Source organism: Hydractinia symbiolongicarpus, chromosome 5 (assembly GCF_029227915.1).
Source record: "Hydractinia symbiolongicarpus strain clone_291-10 chromosome 5, HSymV2.1, whole genome shotgun sequence".
Taxonomy (NCBI): domain Eukaryota; kingdom Metazoa; phylum Cnidaria; class Hydrozoa; order Anthoathecata; family Hydractiniidae; genus Hydractinia; species Hydractinia symbiolongicarpus.
The window spans coordinates 22391324-22412073 of NC_079879.1; the positions used below are offsets into that span (position 1 = coordinate 22391324).

Below are 20750 nucleotides of genomic sequence, written 5' to 3' on the forward strand. Positions count from 1 at the left end.
TTTATTTTTGCAGGTGTAACTGCACTTTTTTCTGACAACATTTAATTTTTTCTAAGAAATTGTAGCTTGATAAATTTTTTCACTCTACTGTGGCAAAAAACTAAGTACTACAAAGCAACCCAATGGAAGCTACCATTTAGATTTAACAAACATACCCAAATGACGTCTCATTTTGTAAACGCTCTGATTATACTAGCACTTTTTTAATCTCCTGAACCAATCGTTGACCAATAAGTTGATGAATGACTGCGGTCTATAAAAGAAGCTCCGTTTTTGATAAAATCTTAAGCGTGAATTTCAATCCTTACATCATTTTAAATTTTGTCCAAATTAAATCGAGAACACGCACAATACTTGGCTCGCCTAATTCGTGTTATATATTTATTGATTTTTTGAGCATCAAAGTTCGAAAAGGTAAGAGAAATGGCTTTCTTCAAAAATAACCACGAGTTATGTTTTATTTTTACCAGCTACCGCCCAGTGCTTCTTTGAACGCCTCCATAATATCAAAAAGTGAAATAAGAGCCCGGAGGTCGAGGTTGGCTTGTGCATGAAAGTTTAAAACCTACGATCGCCGGAAACCTAGTTACAGACCTTGTGTACACGCAAAATGGTCGACCCGTATTGACCATGGAGTAGCTAGCCTCACAAATGCATTCCTCGTACCAATTTATTTTTAGTGCGACCTAGAGCCATTATCGGCAACCTTTTTTTCCAACCCAAGTTGATTGGGCATTCTGTATAGCTAGCGACTGTGGGCACTTTGTGGGCACCTTTTATTCCTGACCCCAGTAGTTGACACTTAGGTTTCAACTGGGGTCAGCAAAAGAGTAGGTACCTACTGTTCTAGTCACAATGGGGCAACCTTTATTGCTGACCCAAGTTAATCTAACACTAGTCAGTGTGGGACAGCTATTTTAATTTATATTAAAACATGTAGTGAAAGCTGGTGTTGGATAATCTGTGACAGTAAACTTCTTTCTATGCTAACCAGCTAGCTATACGCATACCGTATACCGTCCTAAGCATGTGAATATCTAAAGAAAAAGCTTTAGCGGCGATCTGACAACTCTTTTCGCAACATATAACTTCATGGTTGTGACTATAAGCCTTTCTAAAAACAACTTACAAAAATGTTGGCGAACAAGGCTGGCTTTTGCGTAGGGCCAAGCAAAAAGAATAAATTAATTCTATGATGTTTTTTTTTTCAATGTGAGATCCACTAGAATTATTTCTAATGAATAAAATGATTCCAATACTTGGCAACTTGTCTCAGAATGAGCTATAGCAACTACTTTTTTCTGATGCTCAAAAAATCGACGTGACATTAGGAAAACTTGGTGACGCAAATTACCAAACCAGATTTATGAAGGAAAGCACGAGTGGTAAATAAAATTTTTTCTCAAAAATATTCTCTAACTTGTCTAGTTTCATAATAATAATAATAGGTTTTTTGGTATTTAATGAATGATTACAAAGAATAATAGATTAAAATATCATACCCCCACTGCGCAAAAATTTTCTCATGTGTTATCTACCTCAGCGATGTTTGGGCCATCTGTCACATAAAGTGCACAAGTTTTGGTGCTGGTGAAAATGGTAATATGGTACATCATGGATGTAAGGCCCAGGATATCATCAGGCTATAGCCAGCCCTTGTCAGTCGGATGAGAAAGTTACCGAGAAAGGTGAAATGACAGAATAAGACATTTGGTCATAATTTGGTCAGTATACGCTAGCTGCTACATGACAAATATATAATTTTTATTTTGTACAAAACAGAAAATATAAGATGTTTTTCAGTTTTTAAGGACATATAGCTAATACATTTTGACGTTTGAAGTTATTGTCTTATAAAAGTGTTGAATTTATAGTGCCTGAGGACTGAGCTCTAGCTACCTATTTGTGGATATACCTAATGTGTGAGTGAAGATTGAGTTAAAAACATTAAATTGAAGTGATTTTGTACTAAATTAAATTTAGGTTTTTAAAAACAGAATGTGATAGTTCAGCAACAAAATCGTCAATGATGGTTTGGAATCAATTTATAGAAACTGACGAAACTGAGCTTGTGAGATTGAGGGAATATACTGCAGTGGAACTAGAAGTGTATGTTATGACTGTAATGTAATATGTATATACCTATTTTTTTGAATTAAGGTCTGCTTGTAGTAAGTCACTATTATTACCCATATTCTGTAAAAAAAAATTAGATGACATCAGCAAAGACACTTTAACTAAGGCTTATACCCTGTCAATTGTTTCTATAAAGGCAGTTGTAAAGTGTTTAAAGCTTTCATTTGAGTTATACAGGTTTTTTTGAAAGAATTGAACCCACAATCTTTTGGACATAAACACTTTACTGACTGAGTTGCCGATCCTAAGCACAGTGCATTGACTTCACTAATTTTATTTGATATCAGTCTAATGCATGAATGTCAAGAAAGTGCCAATTAGTCAGCTAACAAATAAAATATAAACCCAGTCTGCAGAAGTTTCACAAAGACAGATGCACATGAAATGATAAAAGATTAAATGATCAATCTATACTTTTCTGTTTCTTAAACATTGGCATTAAATCTGTTTGTCCTTTATAATTATTATTTATCTTTCTCACAAATTTATTTTTCTTTATTAACCATCAGCACAGCAGGCAAGCTATAAATTCATGCATTCTTGTTCTGATGCGCATTATTGCTAATATGATTACTCTTAATTTGTTGTCATTTTTTAGTTCCATTATCAAAGTTGGAAATAAGTAAAACTTTTTCACAGAAATTTTTGTACAGGGGGTCGTGAAAAGCAAATTGGAGTTTAATTATGTTATAGATATGCCAAAATGTTGTGCGAAATAAAGCAATTGATACGAGAATGTCACAAAGTTAAACTAAAAGAGTTTAACCAGCTGTGAAGTTCAGGTTAAAAACAGCGAAGAGATGGAAATCTTGAAATTTTCTGATAAAATAAAAAACAAGCTTTACTTCATTCCCTTATCATGTATATTTCCAGACATTTCAATCGTGTAGCCTTTGTGGAAGCATGGTAATAAATGTTTATTTTTTGTGTTCAGGAAACTTGCAATTCTGATGGATGAGACTGCTACTCATGAAACATCTCTCAAAATTGGAGCATTGATTGATTGTTATTTTAACATATACATGTAAATATTAATTTTTGTATGCAGCACATATATGTCTAGCATATAATTATACTTGTACGCTTAACTTTAATTTTTTATAGGTTTTCTAATGAGGAATTGTTATCGGATGAAGAATTACTCGCTTTTCTAAAGGTTCAAACGACCCTTCTTAAAAATTGTGAAAATGATATGGATTTGGAGCAGAATCTTCATTGTTTTCGGGAAGTATTAAAGACAGATGAAAACGACACGGGTTTGTTTGAGGCAAGAAATTTAAAGAAAATAATAGATTATATGTTATTAAGGTATGTACAAAATGTTATTGAGATTCTTGTTCTGTTATGCTTGTATTATTGACTTTTATTAGGAATTTTTGAATGTAGCTTTTACCTAGAATAACCCAACTTGATAAACCATGATAAAAGTGTGTAATGACACTCAGTGGTTAAGATGATGCACATTGCCTTGAGATTATTTTTAAAACTCGGGAAATTTGGCTAAATCTTGAAAGTTCAGAAGAAGTGGTTGAAATTTGAACAAGTTTTTAACGAAATCTCTATTTGTTTAAGTAAGGGTGTGTAAAAGGGAAGATTTTGTTTGCGGAAGAAAAGTTTGCAAAATAGCAACCTAGTTTTACCAATATTTTTTATAAATGCGGAATACGAGACAAATTCACAAATCTTTTCTTCTGCAATCTTGTGTTTCAGATTCAGTTCTTTACTTAAGATAGCTAGAATCGTTTATTGAAAGCTGAAAGAGAAAGCTTGTCGCAAATACCGGCATTTCCATTTTAGCTTTTTTCAACATTACCAACTTTACCGTATGATGCTCACACAAAACCAAGAAGTGAAAGAAATAACTAAAGAGGTACAAAACAGTCTTTTTATGGGTATTTTGGAATATTTCCATTGTTTACAAAGGTCAGAGCAGTCTATATTATAATCCCAGTATACTAATTTAAAAACCGGGGTTTTGTATTCAAAAACGTCATTTTAATCAGACATGTAATAATAATAATAACCCCCGTCCAAGCAAATTGCTTCACTTCAACAGGCGGCAATGATGTACGAAATGGTGATGTGGGAAATATAAACGATAAAATTCACTGTGAAATTTTCCACGGGCTATAACGACTAGTACAAATATGTTTCTAGGTTTTAATAGATATCGTTCCAACCGTTCAACTTTTCCCTCCTCCATTGGAAGAATCGATTAGTAAAGAATGGTATGATTTGTATGTTAATCCCGTCTGCGAAGAAGTGCCTGGATGCGTAAGTTACAATTTTTTTTCTTTTATTTTGACTATTCAAATTTTTTACTATTTATATTTCTAAAAAAATTTTTGTTTTGTTTTTGATTTCATCTTTTGCGCACGCTCGAGTTCGTTTTAAATTTTATACCAGAGAACTCATTTAGTTTTGTGGAATATTTATTTTGGGATGTCAAGCTGGCTTCTATTTATTTTTCACACAGAATGAGGAGGATCACATGAACAGTGACGAAAATGTTGAACAAGCATCAAATGAAACAGAAATGGAATCAACAGCTAACTTTGTTTTGTCTCACCTCGATAAAGACGAAATGAAAGAGCTTATAACGAAAGTTGCACAAGAGAAGCTGACAGCAGCGAAGGTAGGTGAAATGTAGCATTTATAGTCTTCATGAGTATTAATTTCACGACCTTGTCTTAGTTCTAAAAAGGAAGTTTAGACAAATATTTTGCACGTTATTATTTCCCGGGCAGTTAAAAGTGTACACGGCCTTAAGTCTCTAAAGACAAAACACCCGGATTTTTTTTTGTAACTTATTCCTCGCGAATAAATAAAGGTTTATCGTGGCGAGTAAATAGCAAAAAAAACTTTGCGGTTGTGCTGTTTAAGAAATAAAACGCTGGAACGCAAAAACACGTGTTCAGAAACACTTTCGTGAACTGGTCAATCCTTTCAATTTTCAAAAGTGCAAAATTTCGTGGACTTTAAATTTAATTTCATATTTACGGGTGAATTTTTTAGTGATGTTCTTTTCCTATTTAAGTAGGTTATTCACATTCTGTTTAGTTGGAATTGGAAAAGAAGATCAGTGAGAAAGAAACGTTGCTGTTAAAATCACTCAACAAGCTGCAAATGAAATAGTTCAACATCCCGGTTAGTTTAATAGATCGGTTAAACCGTTTAATAACAATCTCACAAGGAGTGTATAATTTATTTTTCTTTATTTTGTAAAAAATAGTATAACTTAATGATACTGTATAGAGAATGTATATATGGTAAAAATGATTTAAATCTTCTTTGCCATATCCTGAATTTTAGTAGTATTGTGCATTGTTCTCCACCTGTTTTCCTGAGCTTTTTGTTCCATTATTTTGTATCTGATATCAATACTTCGACCTATAAATAGCTCTCCTCCGTTGCTCCAAATTGGATTTTGTTTACATGGTTTTGGTTCCGTATAATAGTTCGGGTCAAACCATTTCCAGTTAAAGTTGTTCCTTTCATAAGGGCATACATCAATAATAGGCGGGACATCGTATGTATGTCCGTAGAAATGCTGCTCCCGTTCTTGTATCAACTGAAATACTCTCATATCAATTGGGTAGCTACCGTGTAAACTCAAGTAGGTGTGACATAGTTCTTTTCTTATCTTGAATTCAGATATAGTTGCTGCAGGTGGATGGTGAAATATCCTGATGTCGCCATACCATAGGATATTTTTTTTCCTCATTAAATCGTATATCCACATTGCTAATGCTTGATCTGCAAATCTACTACATTGCAAAGTTGATTTTGTTTTTAAAAAAGTTCGTACTAGATCTTCAGTTAACATCACCCAACCTTCGTCAATCCTAACCACTCCTTAAAAAGTCAAAATGTATTCATGTCAGAGAAGTGTTTTTTTAAAAGATAACTAAAGTATCTAGTATAAGTCAGTGTTAAATGTTACTCCCTTTTTTAGCGTGTTAGTGTCTCAAACAATTCGCGGAAGATAAATAACAAAATTGCTGCTAGGATACGTTTTTCTATGAATCTTTAAGCAACTTGCCGGGCAGCCTCGATTCAAGGGCATGAAGCGTTTTTTTAATACAGGGATGAAACTTTCATCCACCTATCAAAAAACGATACAGGCTCTGGGATCGAGGTTGATTGTCGGGTAAAAATTTTAAATATTAAGTAGTTGAGACTGAGCCAAATCGTGAGCAAGTGACAAACTGACGTATTGGAAAACTAGTCGTTAGCAATATATTGCATTTGATCGGCGAAAATTATTTGTGCATTTCTAACACGAATCGACCCGTGTGACAGACAAACAAGAATTTTTAATATAGAGAAGGTAGAGGTGTAAATAAGTTTTTTTTCAATTTTAAAGCTAAAATTTTGCCTTGGAAACTGAAGCTGTAATGAAATGCGAATTTTGTACTGAGCTTCTGTCTTTGGAATACAACTATAATAGTAGTAAAGGCTCACCTGGTGCGCAATGTAAGTGCCCCCAGTATAATCGCTCTCTTGGTCTAAACGGTAATTCGTACAACAATCGATCAAGACATAAAAAATGATCATCGTCGATCCGCAAGAAGAAATCAAACTCGAAATTATCCTCTGCCCAGTCCATTACACTAGTAAACGAATTGCAAAATTCCTCCCCGATGGAGTGCTTAACAATACTAAGTCGTTATTGTTTTCTGCAGATTCTTGCCGCAGCTTGTCTATAGTAGCATTAGGTAAAGACTTTCCTTTAACGTTCAAAGTGTCTGTGAAAAATTTGCATACAACATTCTTTCTACGAGAACAATCTTTCATCCATGTGTGACGTATAGCTTTTCTTCTCTCAATGAAACTTCCACCACTTATAACTGCTATAAATAGCACCGGCATATCCTCCTCAGTGGAATCTGAAATTTGATTCCCGCGTAAGAGATTTGTTCTTTTGTGTGTTATAAAGCCATGCTGTTCATGATACAGACTTGAAATGTGAGGTTTTTGATTTGGATACCATTTTTGGGATTGACCGTGTATATCGGTTGAATATGATTTAATGATGTATAGAGTTACAATAGCGGCTTGTAACGTCATCAGTATGCTTAAAATAATCGGTAAAATTGGTAACGTCATTGTGATTGTGAGATCTTGCATAAACTGTTTCGCCGTTCGTTCTGTTACGCGTTGGTTTGCGGTTTCCACTACGTTTTTTTCACGAAAATGTGACTTTTTGATCTTACGGTAAATATTTTTGTTTAAGGTGTGATTTGCGCAGCAAGTTATGCCGAAGATGTCATTTTATTGTTTCTTTGTTTAAAGATCAAGTATTGACAACTACTTGTAAACTATAGCATGCAGCAAAGTAGAGTATTGTCAACCGTTATCCAGGTTGTCAATTTTTTGAAACTTTATAAAAATGAGTATATGAATGAGATTATAGTTAAAATAGTTAACCTTTTACGATAATGCTTTTACCTAGCTTTTGCCTAGCAGGATAGATACATACAATAGATTATCTGAAATAGGTATCTTTTTGAAGTTTTCTGAATAGCTTGGCACCTGAGAAAAGCAAAATGAATTTGTACAAATTATGTTCACTCGATCTCTTCAAGTTCAGATATACCTTTCGCAGTTCTTACCCAGATAACCTCATTTCTAGGTCTTTTTTTATCAAAAATGTGCACTACCGCTCTAGAGACAACGTGGTTAATTTAAAGAATTTCAAGTTTTGTAAAAAGCAAGAGGATTCACATTTAAAGAAATTTTTTTTTCATTCTTATGAGTCACTGTAACGCAATGAGATTTCAATACTTTCTGCATTACAATAAATGTTGTCAATTTCTTAGCCAAAATGGCAGCGGCGAGTAGCGACGGATTAATTCTCGTGGATTTCTAAAGTCTTGTGCTAATAAGTAAAAATAACCCAAGCTAATGATAATGAGATTTTTTAGAGAAAACTGGGCTCGAGGTTGTAAAAAATGCCTCGATGGCAGAACAAAAAACTTGAATGAGGTTGATATGCACGGTTATTTTTTTTGTTTCCGCTTGAGTAAGTAAGTATGCAGCACGACAATTTTTAAATTCCTCTCATCCTCGGAATGATTTAAATCTCCATGCTTTCTCGATTGGAACCTATTTTATTAGAATAATGGTAAATTGTGCGTCTTGTCAGAGATCGTTCAAGGTAAGGGTTGGAAAGACGAAATCAACGCGTTGCGAAAAGTACGTATACATTCTTAATTTTCTATACTATTTATCTGCAAAGAATAAAATAATAAATTACACGATCATTTTTATACACATACATCAAAAAGGGCTTTTTCTCCAAATATATTTTAGTTTTTCTCATGTTATTTATGCGATGTTCTTGATTCTTGACAGGATTGTGGACTAAATTAGTAAAAAAAATAATTTTCAAAACAGTAATGTCAACGATGTAATTCGGATAAAAATGACACCCTAGTTTCCAGTGATTCTTGGGTTTTTGACATTAGGTCTACGGCGACGAAACCTTCAAGTAAGGCTATACTGTCTCTGGCATCAAGTTAAAAATCCTGGGAACGAGAACGCTCGTATCATTAAACTTGATGCACAGAAAAAATACTAGATTAGAAATTTTCCGAAGTAAAAACCATAATGTAATGACGACATTGAGATCATAAGTGACGTCACTTTCAAGAGATCGATATTCCTTTGAAATCTGGTCTCTGTTTTATTCGTACTCGTATACTCGTATATCGTCTTGGTTGCCCATTAGGGACCACATGGTAACCAATACCAGTGTTAAATGACCATCGTTTTTGAAATTTAAAAGGGTAATTTTTGTTTCCAATTTCTTTTACACCAGAATCCCGAATCAAAGTTAACAAGAAAAACCATCTGGTTTGATCACACATTCTTTACTGAAAGTCACTGCAAGATAGCAGTAAATGAAAAACAAGCTGTCAGTTGTCAGTACACCAACTTAGAATATCCTGGAAAGTTCGAGTGGGGAATGCAGATGTTGGTGTATCTTTAACTTTAAACGTATGTTTACAGGCAGAACTGATTTGAAGCGTTTTTGAATAATTCTGATGGCAGCTATGATTTTGTTGAGATAGTGTTTAGTAAGCTAATATACCCATTTTAGATTGCCATGGAAAAGGGACATATTGGGTGCCTATTTTCCTTTGATAATCATCTCGTGCAGAAATGTTCCAAAAAAAAGGTAAACGCAAGGCTAATGTTTGGGAGTTTTTGCAAATTTCCTTCCTTTTACTTTTATAAAAATCATTTTTTTTGTAGTTTAGTACATTGTTTTGAAAATGTTAACCATCGAATCCAGCATGTTGGGGCGGGTCCTACCTTTTTTACGGTTAATCATCAGAGAAAGCTCTGTGGAGCTGTGATAACAAATTACAATTTTTGCATGCTTTGAATTTCGCTAAAGAAAGTTTTTCGAATTTAATCCTTAAATTTTAATAAGTTTTTTAAATAACGAAGCACGCAAGAATCACCTTCGTTTGAGCAATGTTAAAATCAATGTTGATTGAAGTTCCAATAATAATTTTGTGGTTTGCCTAATTTAAAAAAGAGATATTTGAAAAAATAGCAAAGAACACTTTCAAGTTTTATATTTAACACGTCGATGCTGGTGGTCGGTGCCCAAGTGTTTTATATGCCTGCCTAGAAAGCAGAGAGTTTTTTATATCTATGTTCCGGACTATTTCCTGGAAATTAATAATTTTTATCTCCATTTTACAAATATAAAGTGTAGATACTTTGCTTAGCAACTACACTGTTATAGGGTGGCCAGTCGAACGAGAGTCATACTGCCGCTTAAAATTGCCATTTTAAATTCACAAATACTTCGGTAAACGAAAAATCGCATTTCTTTGTTACCTGAAACACACATTTCTACCAAATCTGTGGATAAAATAGGTCTCTTCCCACTAAATCACATGCGCAATTAAATTTATGCTTCGTCAAATAGGTCGTTGACCAAAGCTGAGATATACTTGTAAATCAAAATCAGAAAAGAAATATAAAGTAGCATATAAATTTAATATTTTTGTTGCTGGTAAGTGAGTCCAAATCACGGAATTAAGAAGAAGGTATTGTAACTAAAAAAAATATCTCGATTTAACTGTTATTTTACAACATCCAATATTCGATTATTCGAAAAGTATGACTTTATTTGCGTGCATTAATATACATATAGGCTAAGGTTATTAAACAATTTTAAAAAAAGGTCGTATATTTTACAAATAATGTTCAAACCAGCTAAGTTTTATGGTGTCACTGCTGCTGCATATACTTTTATTTTATAAACAACACAGTTTTAGTTGAGGCCTAATGTTTAAGCTTAAAACAAATTAATTGTATATGATAAGCTTGAAAATTTTTTTAGGAATTTGTATATACTAGTCGTTAGCCCGTGGAAACTTCCACGGGTTCGCCCGTCCTTTTTATACCGCATTGTGTGCGTCTCGCTACCCGCGCAGCTAAGCTACCATTTTGCGTGGCAGACAGACAGACGGACGGAAGGACGGACGGACGGACGGACAGACAGACGTATACGGGTATTATTTGTATATATTTCTTAATTCGGTAGTTAAAGTGAAACAGTATAAGATACGATAACATAAGTTTATCTGGAAGAAAATAACGCTGTCGCATTGAAGTTACACGTCAGTAAACTGATCTGAATAAAGCAAGCCCATCCTCCCCAACCCCGGGTTTACTCTTCACTCTCTAGTACAGTTTAGTACTTTCGCGTGTTTTTAAAACTAGCGTGTATTCAACCTCGTCTCCAGAGCATCTTGTACTTTTCTGATTCCGGATGTCAAAAAGATACAAAATGCCCCAGGGACGAGGTTGGCGTGAATGCACAAAACCTAGTACAGGTGTTAAAATTATCAAATCTCTACAAAAAGAATACTTGCGAAGCCTTTATTTCCGATTGATGGAGTGTCCGTTTTATACAAAAGTCTGCTTTGGCAGGTAACGCTGTGAGGAGAGTATTTTAAGAAATTCGTTTATGGTTCAGAACAAATCAAACTGTTTATTTTTATAGTGGCGTCTGCTTTAGGACAGGAATAGGCGTTGCTCAATATATCATGCCTACATGTGAAGTTCATATTCAAATACTTAATCCCAACCTCGTTACCAGCGCCTGTTGCCTCTTTTTTATATCAGGATCACCGTCATGATGTCAGAAAAGATACAAGGTGCCCAGTGAATGAGGTTGGCTTAATCCAAAAAAGTCCTTAGATTTGTTGAATAATTTTCTCCACAGTGATTACATGATCCCCGGAGACTTTAAAAGCTTAGTTTCCGGTTTTTTTTGTAACAATTGTAGAGATTGAAAAATATATTATATCTATAAAATTTGTTGTGCAACACTTCATATGTCGCGTTAAGGCTGTGTTTCACTTCAAGAAAATTTTCTGCGGTGTAAACATTTTAAGTACGCATGCAAACGTTTCTGTTCCTGTCCATTCCGTGGAAAATTTTCTTGAAGTGGAAAATAGCCTTTATTGCACAACATGTGTTTCCTATAAAGTCGTAAAAGTGACTGTTGTATACCTCGTCCCCAGGTCTTGTTAGGCTTTTTATGGTTGTGTTGTATAACACTTTTATGTTAAATGGAGACCAACTTTTATAGTAGCTTTGACCTTACATCATAACATTTCAGAAACATGGTTGTTTTGGTGAGGTTGTACTTCTTTGTCGTATGTTACATTGGATTTCTTTATCTTTAGTTGTGCTAACTTTTGGCGCGAAGAAGAAGCAAAAAGACAACAAAATGAGAGAGAGAAGAAAGAAAGAGAAAATGAAGTACAAATAAAAGAATTATTATTAAGAGAAAAACAGATGGAAATGGAAAGACAAAAAGTAACAATAAAAGAAACATCAAGGAATGGAAATATTATAGAGCTGACTTGTTATTATGATCAAAACACAAGGAATAAAATAACAGATCTTTTAGCTGGTAATAGATTCTATTTTTGGTATTTTGCACTTTTTAGGAAGACTTCTCTATTCCATTATTGACTGTTGACACTAAAAAGATATTTTTAAAAAATGAAACATAAAAAACAGAAATGCAATAATTTTTTATAACATTGTTGCGAACCATTTCTAAAAAGCTAATAGCGTTAGGACGAAAAAATAATGGGTAGTAGAACCACCTCTACTTCCACTTCCACTTCCACCTCCTTCTCCACCTTCACCTCCACTCCCACCCCCCCTTTTCTTCTTTCATCAATGCCAAAAATACATATCCTTCATTTCTATAGGTTGTAATGTCTATTTTAGAAATATAGGAACAACGGTGCATATGTGAACTATATTGGTACAAGTCCTCTTAAGTGCTACAAATTATGTACAAATGCTACGATTAGAAACATTTAGTAGGATAATAAAAGTTTTAGTCGACGAGCTATCTTAGATTATAATTTTAAACCAGTGTTAACCCTGTCCTTCTAGGTGCCAGGCGTGCTCTTCCTTGTCCACCATCATCAACACCTTCAGATTATCAACGTAGGAGATTAACGAACTTATTAAAATCTCCTGAAGATGGAGAATTCCGTCGTCCACGACAACTCCCTTCTATAGATGGTTTAGTTAGAAGTAGAATCGCACAGAGGTATAAGCTTGAAGAAGACGCCGGATCGTCGGCCGGAAGTGGAATGTCGGTGGATTAGAATCCCAACGTACACTGCAAGGTAAATTTTGGAGACGGAGATTCAAAGTTTATTTGAGGTCGTTAGAAATATCACTGTTGTGGACTCACAAGGAACGACTATTACCACATATGGTTATGTTGTTTACGATTGGTTTAAATAATTTGACAATACAAAACTTCTTTGATCAGCTGGTAAAGGCCTTACAACGATCCATTTTGGAATTAGGCCAACGACGGTGTTTTTTTGTAATTAGAAAATTGACGGTGAATAATAGAATAGAATATTGATTATTTCAACACTTTACAAACAAATGACTTAAAAAATGTAATATTTTAGTTTTTATTTGACCAACATATACGTTGAAACATTTAACCCCAAAGTCCTGATCCATCTGCTTGTAAATAACTGTTTTTAACAGCATGCACTCCTTTCTTCATCTCCCATGCTCCTTCATCTTTGTAAAATTTAATTAAATTTAGGATGTTTTTAATCATGCGCATGTGACGATCGTTCTCTAAGGATTTCTTTTCTTCTATTAAACTCAATTCAGCATTATTTGATATTTCTCTCCCCCAGAGTCCCGACCCGCTTCTTCCTTTGAGTTGTTCACGTTGCTGTTGTGATATCCTGCTGTGTACATTTCTTCCCCATATTCCCTCTTCTACTTGTTTTTTATTCAACGCAAGATCATTACTTCGTTGCACCAACGTGTCAGCCTCTACGGAAGGTTGTCGTTTTCGTCCCCATAATCCAGGTGATTGTCGTTGATAGGTCTCTCCCATGACTGCATTGTTTAATATAGGTAAAATGGTACATGCACCAAGAAGGAAATATACCAACATGATTCAGTCTAGAAAAATGAAGGAAATTTTTTATCTCTAATCTCGTTGATATCAGTTCATATATACTGCTTGAAACTTGTTTAGAAAGACAAAAATGCTTCTCTTTTGGTTCACTATCAAGCAAAAGTCCTGAAAACAACAATCGAAATATAGAATACTAATCTTAAAAAAGAAGAGTTTTACAATTTTATTTTTTACTTTTTAATTTATTTATTTTTTTGCTTCGCAAGCTTATGTTTTTTTCCGCGCTATTTTATCTCCCCTATCACACGTTTGGACGTTTATTAAAAATTCTGTATTTTAGAATGAGCGTTTATTGAAGAAGGGTGAAAGAAGGATATTGAAAAACTAAGAAGACCTACAAAACCATTTTCATCGTTGGTCGTTCGTCTTCACTGTAGTGCTCGGCTTAAATAGGGTGTTTTCAAAGCTTTTCGCGATAACCGCTTATTGTAAGACAATAGGGAGTATTAACACGTGGGCTTTTAAAAAATACATAGCATAATGTATGCATTGATTAGAGAGGAGTATCCAGAAGAATATGAATCTATACTTAAAAAAATACGGTATATAATCACGTAACACTCTAAAAAAGCTAGTTATCTCAATTTACACAGCCAGTTACTACTTCACAAAATAAGACGTCATGCAGATCGATGATGTCATCAACACAATTTTGATAAATTTATTAAAGCACTATACAGTTGTAAAGATAGGCTTATTTATAACATTTTTGTGTGAGGTCCCTAGCGAAATTTAATTTAATGGACTTAAAAATCTGATATCATCGGATCATAATATTCAACGTATTTGGCGGCAAAGAGTACAAATTAAGTTAGTAATTGAGTAAAAAAGGATGAGAAAGGTTACAACGTCATGGGAACATACCGTAAATCCTCTAATAAAAACCCTGGACGTTCATTTAATTTCTAAAGTGGGTGTTTTTTCGAGGGGTGTGAAATAGAGGGCTGCCGTATATTAGAGGATTTACGGTATTTATCCTTTTAGTCTTATTGAGATGCGTAGAGTATTGCTATAGAAAGAGTGGCCCAAATGGTCTGGCAAAACTATATATAAAGTCCGCAAAATGAGAAATCGAACTTGCAACTATATAATTACAAAGCGAGCTGAAATAAAAGTGAAGAAGAAGAAGAAGAAGAAGAAGAAGAAAAAGAAGAAGAAGAAGAAGAAGAAGAAAAAGAAAAAAAAGAAGAAGAAGAACTAACCTGACTTTGTTGAATCGAACAAACCTTTCACGATGTTTTTCTAGTGTCTCAAGTTTTACGTTACCCTAGATATAAGTGAAAGAACTTAAATATAATTTTCATCTATATACGTCCTACATGAACCATGCTGGAAACCTTCCTGAGGAAACCTTCATAAAGATTATATCCATTATTCATGTCTTGATGCTTATCGCTGCCCTATTTTGAAACCACTTGTTGAATACACAGTAATTTCAAAAAGAAAGCCGATAACTTTCTAACAAAAGAAAATGCCGGATGTCTACCGTTCTTAGAGAGAAACGCGTTTTTAAGAAACAAGAAGTTCATTTCAAAACGAACCTACAATCTATTATTACATTTCTGCTCAAATAATAGCATAACAAAACAGATAAAGTCAGCAGGAATTTTTATTTTTTCAAATGAATATTGTTTTATTTTGCTTTCAGTGACGACAAATCGATTTCCTTGTGTTTACTGCGTTGCTTTTTGCTTTAGTAACAGATATCCTCGATTTTAATTTGATCTTCACCAAGATTTATTTTTCCTTTCCTTATCAATTATGTATTATTTATTCCTAACTCTGTAACCGATCCAATACTTCAGTAAACAAAATATCTGTTTTTTTTTCTGCAACTGAATTTCTAATTTACCTATTCAGACCTTCTCAAGGCTCCAATGCATTATGGGATACTAAGAGGGCATTTGCAACAGGATTTTTAAAGGAGTGTTGTGATTTGATATGTAAATACGGTGGCCTTGCTATCTTGTTAGTCTTTCTGAGGTTTTGTTCATGAGAAGATGTTATCTAGCGCGGACAACCTCGCACGAACATTGGTTTTTTTCATATTGCGTTTAAAAGAGAAATTATGTGTCTTCATTCTTTGGAATCGTTAAAAGGCAAGGAAGTAGTGGTGAGGTTAATTTGTAGATCGGAAGGGCGTGTAAGTAAAATAAAAGGAGTCTTGTTTGAACGAAAAACTATTCAAGTTAGATAAAACACTTCTAACTTATATAAATTTGAAGGAAAGACTGCCCAATCTTCCCATGTTCAATTTGAACAAAAAAATTTGTTATAACGAAACAGTTCGTGATGTTTACAAATTAAACAAAAAAATTTTTTCTGTCAGCGGTTTTACAAGGATTTCGTTTTTCAGGTAAAGTGAAAGAAAAGTTAAGAACCAACACCATTTTCGTGCCCACAGCTTTTTGAAATAAACCTCGACCCGTGTGGTTATGTGTGTGAGCAAAATCTCCCACAATACTTTCGCATTTTATTTTCAGACTTATTAGTAAAATTTAATTCTTGCGAAAATAGCTTTTTTGGAGTAATTCACACAAATTGTTTTATTCGGAAAGAATATCATACCCGAGAGATAAGGTCATAAGAGATAAGCATTGAATTTTCAGTTCCCTAGCAAAGGCGTACTCTCTGACATAAAAGCCTAACAAATATAGACACACAAAAAATTTAACGTTAAATTAGGCCTTGTAGTCAAATTATGATGTTTTTTATTTCAATTGCTTTATGGTGTTTGAATTTCAAACGGTTATGATATTTTAATTCCTGTTGGTTTGTTATAACTTCTCATTGGAAAAGTAGTTCATTTTATCATAAAAACTGGACTCCTTTTCAATAAGTTGAAGAACAAAGTCCATAAACACATAAATTTAAGATTTTAAAAAAACTAGAGAAAAAAAAATTGCAAAAGCTGTAGACTGCATATTTCTTGTTATCTTTTGTACCCTTTCAGTATCTTAATGTTACAGTTGGCACTTTGTGGTAGAAACAGAAGGTTTAGTTATGATGGTGATTTTGTTTTTTAGGTTCAACAGTATCACGAATGTCATTTAACAAAACACAGATCGAAAATCAGGTATTTTAGGTCGTTAGAGGTATATATCGGTTGTCATAGATTATTAATATGAATGATCTGAGGAATATTAATATTCTGAAGAATATTAATATTTACTGTTATTTCATTTGAAGAAATTGTAACAACTGGTTTTAGATAAGGAGGTAATGAATTAGCGAAGAAGGACTTTTAACGAAAATTCAGTGTAAGAATTAATCATACATATATCGTAAATTCAGAATAGCATGTTATATTTTAAATGAAAAAACGCCCCCATATGAAAAAATTCATTATAATCTATAAATTCGCAAAAATTGTTTTACGATTGTTTCACTTTTGATCTGATAAATAGAAGTACTGTAATCATTCTAATTAAACGCGAGGCCAAAATAATTATTTTCCCTTACTTATAAAAAAATTTAGGAGTCAGGAAAATTCTAAGTTTTGAGCAAAATAGTTTGAATCCAGTGAAACAATTGATTTGAAACCAGTGAAACAACAACAATAGCCAAACCTTAACCTTACTACAAAACAAACAAAGTTTACCTTTTTGATCACGTGCTATTTTTTATTATTATTCAACGTAGCCAAAGTTTTATAAAAACCTTTCGCCTAACTCTCCTCGATGATACTTAGCTAGTAACTTTCAAACGTAGAATCACCATCTTATGATTATTCATTTAGCATGCTTGGACAACTCAGAGTAAGATGCACGGAATCATTCTTGCAGGTGTACATACAACCTTGAGCCCCAGGGCACATTGTATCTTTTGTCGTCCGTTAACTCAGGTAGGAATAGGAACGAAGTTGATACACATGGATTTTTATGGAGAAAGGGTGTTGCGTCTACTTTCTGGGTGGGGTTTACTGTTGTTAATTGTTTGATATTGATAACAATATTGGGAAAAATTAAATCACTCAAGCAAATTTCGGAAACACCTTATCCTTGTAAATGCTAAAATACGTTAACGTGAAAAGAAAGGCAAAACAATTATTCACTTAACATGCTTCGAACGCCCATATTCATTAACTTTGTTTCTAGCTACTGGATTAAAAACGATAGGAAAACAGAAATTATTATTTTAAAATATACGCGAACTAAAAGTCCCCAACCCGCATATGCAACATGGTCTACCTGCACTTAAATGTTTAACCTGAATTCAACGCTTGATCACTGGTGACTGGATTAAAAACGATAGGTGAACATTTTCAAAAATAACGGTGCACGATGGACAAAACTTTAAACAATAGTCACATAACCACATAACGTTGCTAGAAATCATGATTAAATCTTATTTGTGTAGATTTGTGTAGAAATTGCTTACATTTTTCAGTAAAACTAGCTATGTTTTACCTGTTATATACTCTCAACTTTTCAACATCTGATTTGATGGCGTTAAAATGCAGAGATCTACCATTTTATATTTCGGCGCAAAAATGCCGGGAAATAAAATAAGCGAAATGTTAAAGAATATGGTGTTCAATAATAAAACGATATTCAATACACCTATAGTATCTTCCTCGGCGCAAATAAACATATATGCTCGTATTTATTAGGTCTCATAATCATTTTTAATCTAATTGGTCCATCTCTACAATCGAAGTATTTCTTTGCTTCAAAATGAAAATTTTTTTGCAACATTTTATGAATTTCGCTTAGTTTTAATGGCGTTTTTATCCAGGTTTATCTATAAGAATATGATAATAAAAATAGTATCCAAACATTAGAGAGTCTCCGTCTGACGACAATACAACAAAAATGAGCAAAGAACAAGAAAAAATTACGTCAAATAACCATGGATAGCAAAAAACCCAAAAATTAAAAAACTTCGAAAATTACCTACGTTTCTTGAAACTGTGTTTTCAATAACCTATGTGTTGATTCTTTACAACCTTATGAAAGACCAACTTTGTTTCAAGACGTCGTCTGGTATTCAAAAAAAGAACAAAATATCCTTGTGACGAGTTTGGTCTTGTGCACAACTTTGTTCCCAAGCCAATTATTTTTCGCAGACTTATATTTGAGTCATATAGAGTAAGCCTAAAAAGAACGTAACAAAAAAGAAAGGAAAAAAAAACTCCTTAACATCATTCTATAATTCTTATCACCTTTTGTGGCTCCTTATATCCATAAAAGGGGAGTATTTTTTTCAACGAGTATTTCATCATTTCGGCTAGTTAATATTACGCAAGACAATTGGATAAGTGAAACGGTTGTCTTGCTTTCAAAAAAATCTTTCGCAATATAATTAATCATATCTTCTTGCGGTGAAAAACTATATTTTATCCTGCTTAGTGTAATGTCTGTTAGGTAAAGTATTTAAAATTAATGTTCTTTGGACTATATAAAATTATATATTTACAAAATATGTGACCAGAGGTGTGAGAGTAAGCAAAAGAGGCAACTTGTAACTGAGGCTCAACAATCACATCCCCAGAGCTTGCAACCTCGTTTCCATTGCTTCTATTTTGTTTTGTGATATTAAAAAAGTAGCACTGTGAACGCCCCTAAAAACTCACTTGTCCGTGAAATAAAGTGTTTATTTTTTTACTTTTTATAGACAATCTTTTTTTGCACCCTTGTAATAGGGTCTGTAATTTCACAAAATATTTTTGTTCAAGTTCTGTCAACACTTTTTGGTCATTGTTTTTTCGAAAGTAAAGCACTGTTATATTGAAGCTTCCATAATAAGCTATGTTCTCTAAAAAGTGTTTGCAATGGTAGTACATTCTGTTTTTAATCAAAAGGTTGATGAATCTATTCCCAATGCTGGGTGTACTTCAAGTGTATTTATATGAGGCGAGATAAACAAAAGTTAAAAACCAACGCGACAAGTGATTCACCTTTATATAAACTGCTCCATAGTCTTGTCGGCCAATATCAGCACGTCTGTTTGTAAGGAAGCAAGCTAGTGTTGTAACTTCACAGTCGAACGGAGGTTAACAAGAGGGATAAACTTTTCTGCTTGACTACTTAAAATGTAGAATACATAGTGTTTTTTCAACTTTTGAAAAGTCTGGAAAAAGGTGATTTTTAATTAAAAGCTTCCACCCCTAGTTCTTTGTGTTGGCACGGAACCCGAACCTGTATCTGGTTATATCTTAATACAAAACAAACTAACAGGGCTTGGAATTTAAAACAAAGTTGATTACGTCCAACAACTCTACACTTTTCTTAATGAGATTTCCCCGAAAAAGGTAGTAACTGTAGTTTTTTTACCTTCGTGCAAATATATATTTTGATTAATTTAGATTCGCGAACATTGCGTGAATTGTGAATAATATTTTTTCCCAAACTTTATCAAAAATAAACTTATAAGACAAAAAATAAGAAATTCTGTCAGAAAAAACAAGCACATTTGGATAAAAAACAACAACATGCGAAAATATATCGCGCAAAAAAATAATTTTATCTACTGTAAAATTTATGGGTGATTTTATATTGGTATTACTCATTAGCAACCTCGTTTCCGATGATCTTTTCTTGGTTTTGACATCAGGTAACAAAAAATTTGTTCAATAGGCACAGTTTAGATATTTGAATTCAATATTCAGATATTTGCACTTGAGCCAAATTTGTATCCTGAGCACTTTCTTGACTTTTTGATATTCAAGACGGTGCAAAATTCTTTCCTTCTTCATTTCTTCACGCCGTCTCGGACATCACAAAAGTAAGAACTTGTTTTACTGGAGCTGAACACATCTTTAACCATGTCAAAAATATTTGCATCGAGATTAAACTGATAGATAGACAATTATAACGTAATGGAAGGAAAAGGTGAAAAGGTAAAGAAACAAAGTTATGCAAAAACTGTGTTTAGTTGTGGTCAATTACTTAAATGGTGCATAGGTTTTGGCCTAAATATCAAATACTTAACCCTAACACCTGACCTAAAACCAAGTTATTTATCAAAAACCGATGTAAAGACAGTACAAAATTTGTTAAAATTATCAAACTCACATCACTACATACTTTGTTGATCATTTCTATCAAATGCAGTCAAACAACCTGTTTACGCTGATATCAGCAAAACACATTCACTTATC

General features: G+C 33.5%; 4 protein-coding genes across 6 annotated transcripts; 2 read left to right on the top strand and 2 right to left on the bottom strand.

Moving 5' to 3' along the window:
- The first annotated feature begins 1899 nt into the window (after nt 1-1899).
- On the top strand, nt 1900-5442 carry LOC130645406 (ciliary-associated calcium-binding coiled-coil protein 1-like). Of its 3 annotated transcripts, none has more exons than XM_057451390.1 (7): nt 1900-2127; nt 3071-3160; nt 3241-3444; nt 3934-4006; nt 4294-4410; nt 4613-4771; nt 5197-5442. In XM_057451390.1, exons 1-7 carry the CDS (start codon nt 2027-2029, stop codon nt 5269-5271), a joined length of 819 nt encoding a protein of 272 aa, XP_057307373.1. In that variant the 5' UTR covers nt 1900-2026; the 3' UTR covers nt 5272-5442. The 3 variants fall into 3 exon arrangements, with proteins under 3 accessions (XP_057307373.1, XP_057307374.1, XP_057307376.1); XM_057451391.1 differs by having other exon boundaries at nt 1907-2109; XM_057451393.1 differs by having other exon boundaries at nt 1968-2122.
- On the bottom strand, nt 5312-7391 carry LOC130645407 (uncharacterized). The gene is made up of 2 exons (XM_057451394.1): nt 6601-7391; nt 5312-5991 (listed from the first exon to the last, which is right to left on the bottom strand). The coding sequence occupies exons 1-2, from the start codon at nt 6743-6745 to the stop codon at nt 5417-5419; spliced, it is 720 nt and encodes a 239-aa protein (XP_057307377.1). The 5' UTR covers nt 6746-7391; the 3' UTR covers nt 5312-5416.
- Nucleotides 7392-7444: 53 nt separating this feature from the next.
- LOC130646055 (uncharacterized) lies at nt 7445-12800 on the top strand. The gene is made up of 3 exons (XM_057452190.1): nt 7445-8334; nt 11856-12085; nt 12583-12800. The coding sequence occupies exons 1-3, from the start codon at nt 8261-8263 to the stop codon at nt 12798-12800; spliced, it is 522 nt and encodes a 173-aa protein (XP_057308173.1). The 5' UTR covers nt 7445-8260.
- Nucleotides 12801-13050: 250 nt separating this feature from the next.
- On the bottom strand, nt 13051-15430 carry LOC130645409 (uncharacterized). Its single transcript, XM_057451397.1, has 2 exons — nt 14851-15430; nt 13051-13632 (listed from the first exon to the last, which is right to left on the bottom strand). Exon 2 carries the CDS (start codon nt 13622-13624, stop codon nt 13151-13153), a length of 474 nt encoding a protein of 157 aa, XP_057307380.1. The 5' UTR covers nt 13625-13632; nt 14851-15430; the 3' UTR covers nt 13051-13150.
- Nucleotides 15431-20750: the final 5320 nt, after the last annotated feature.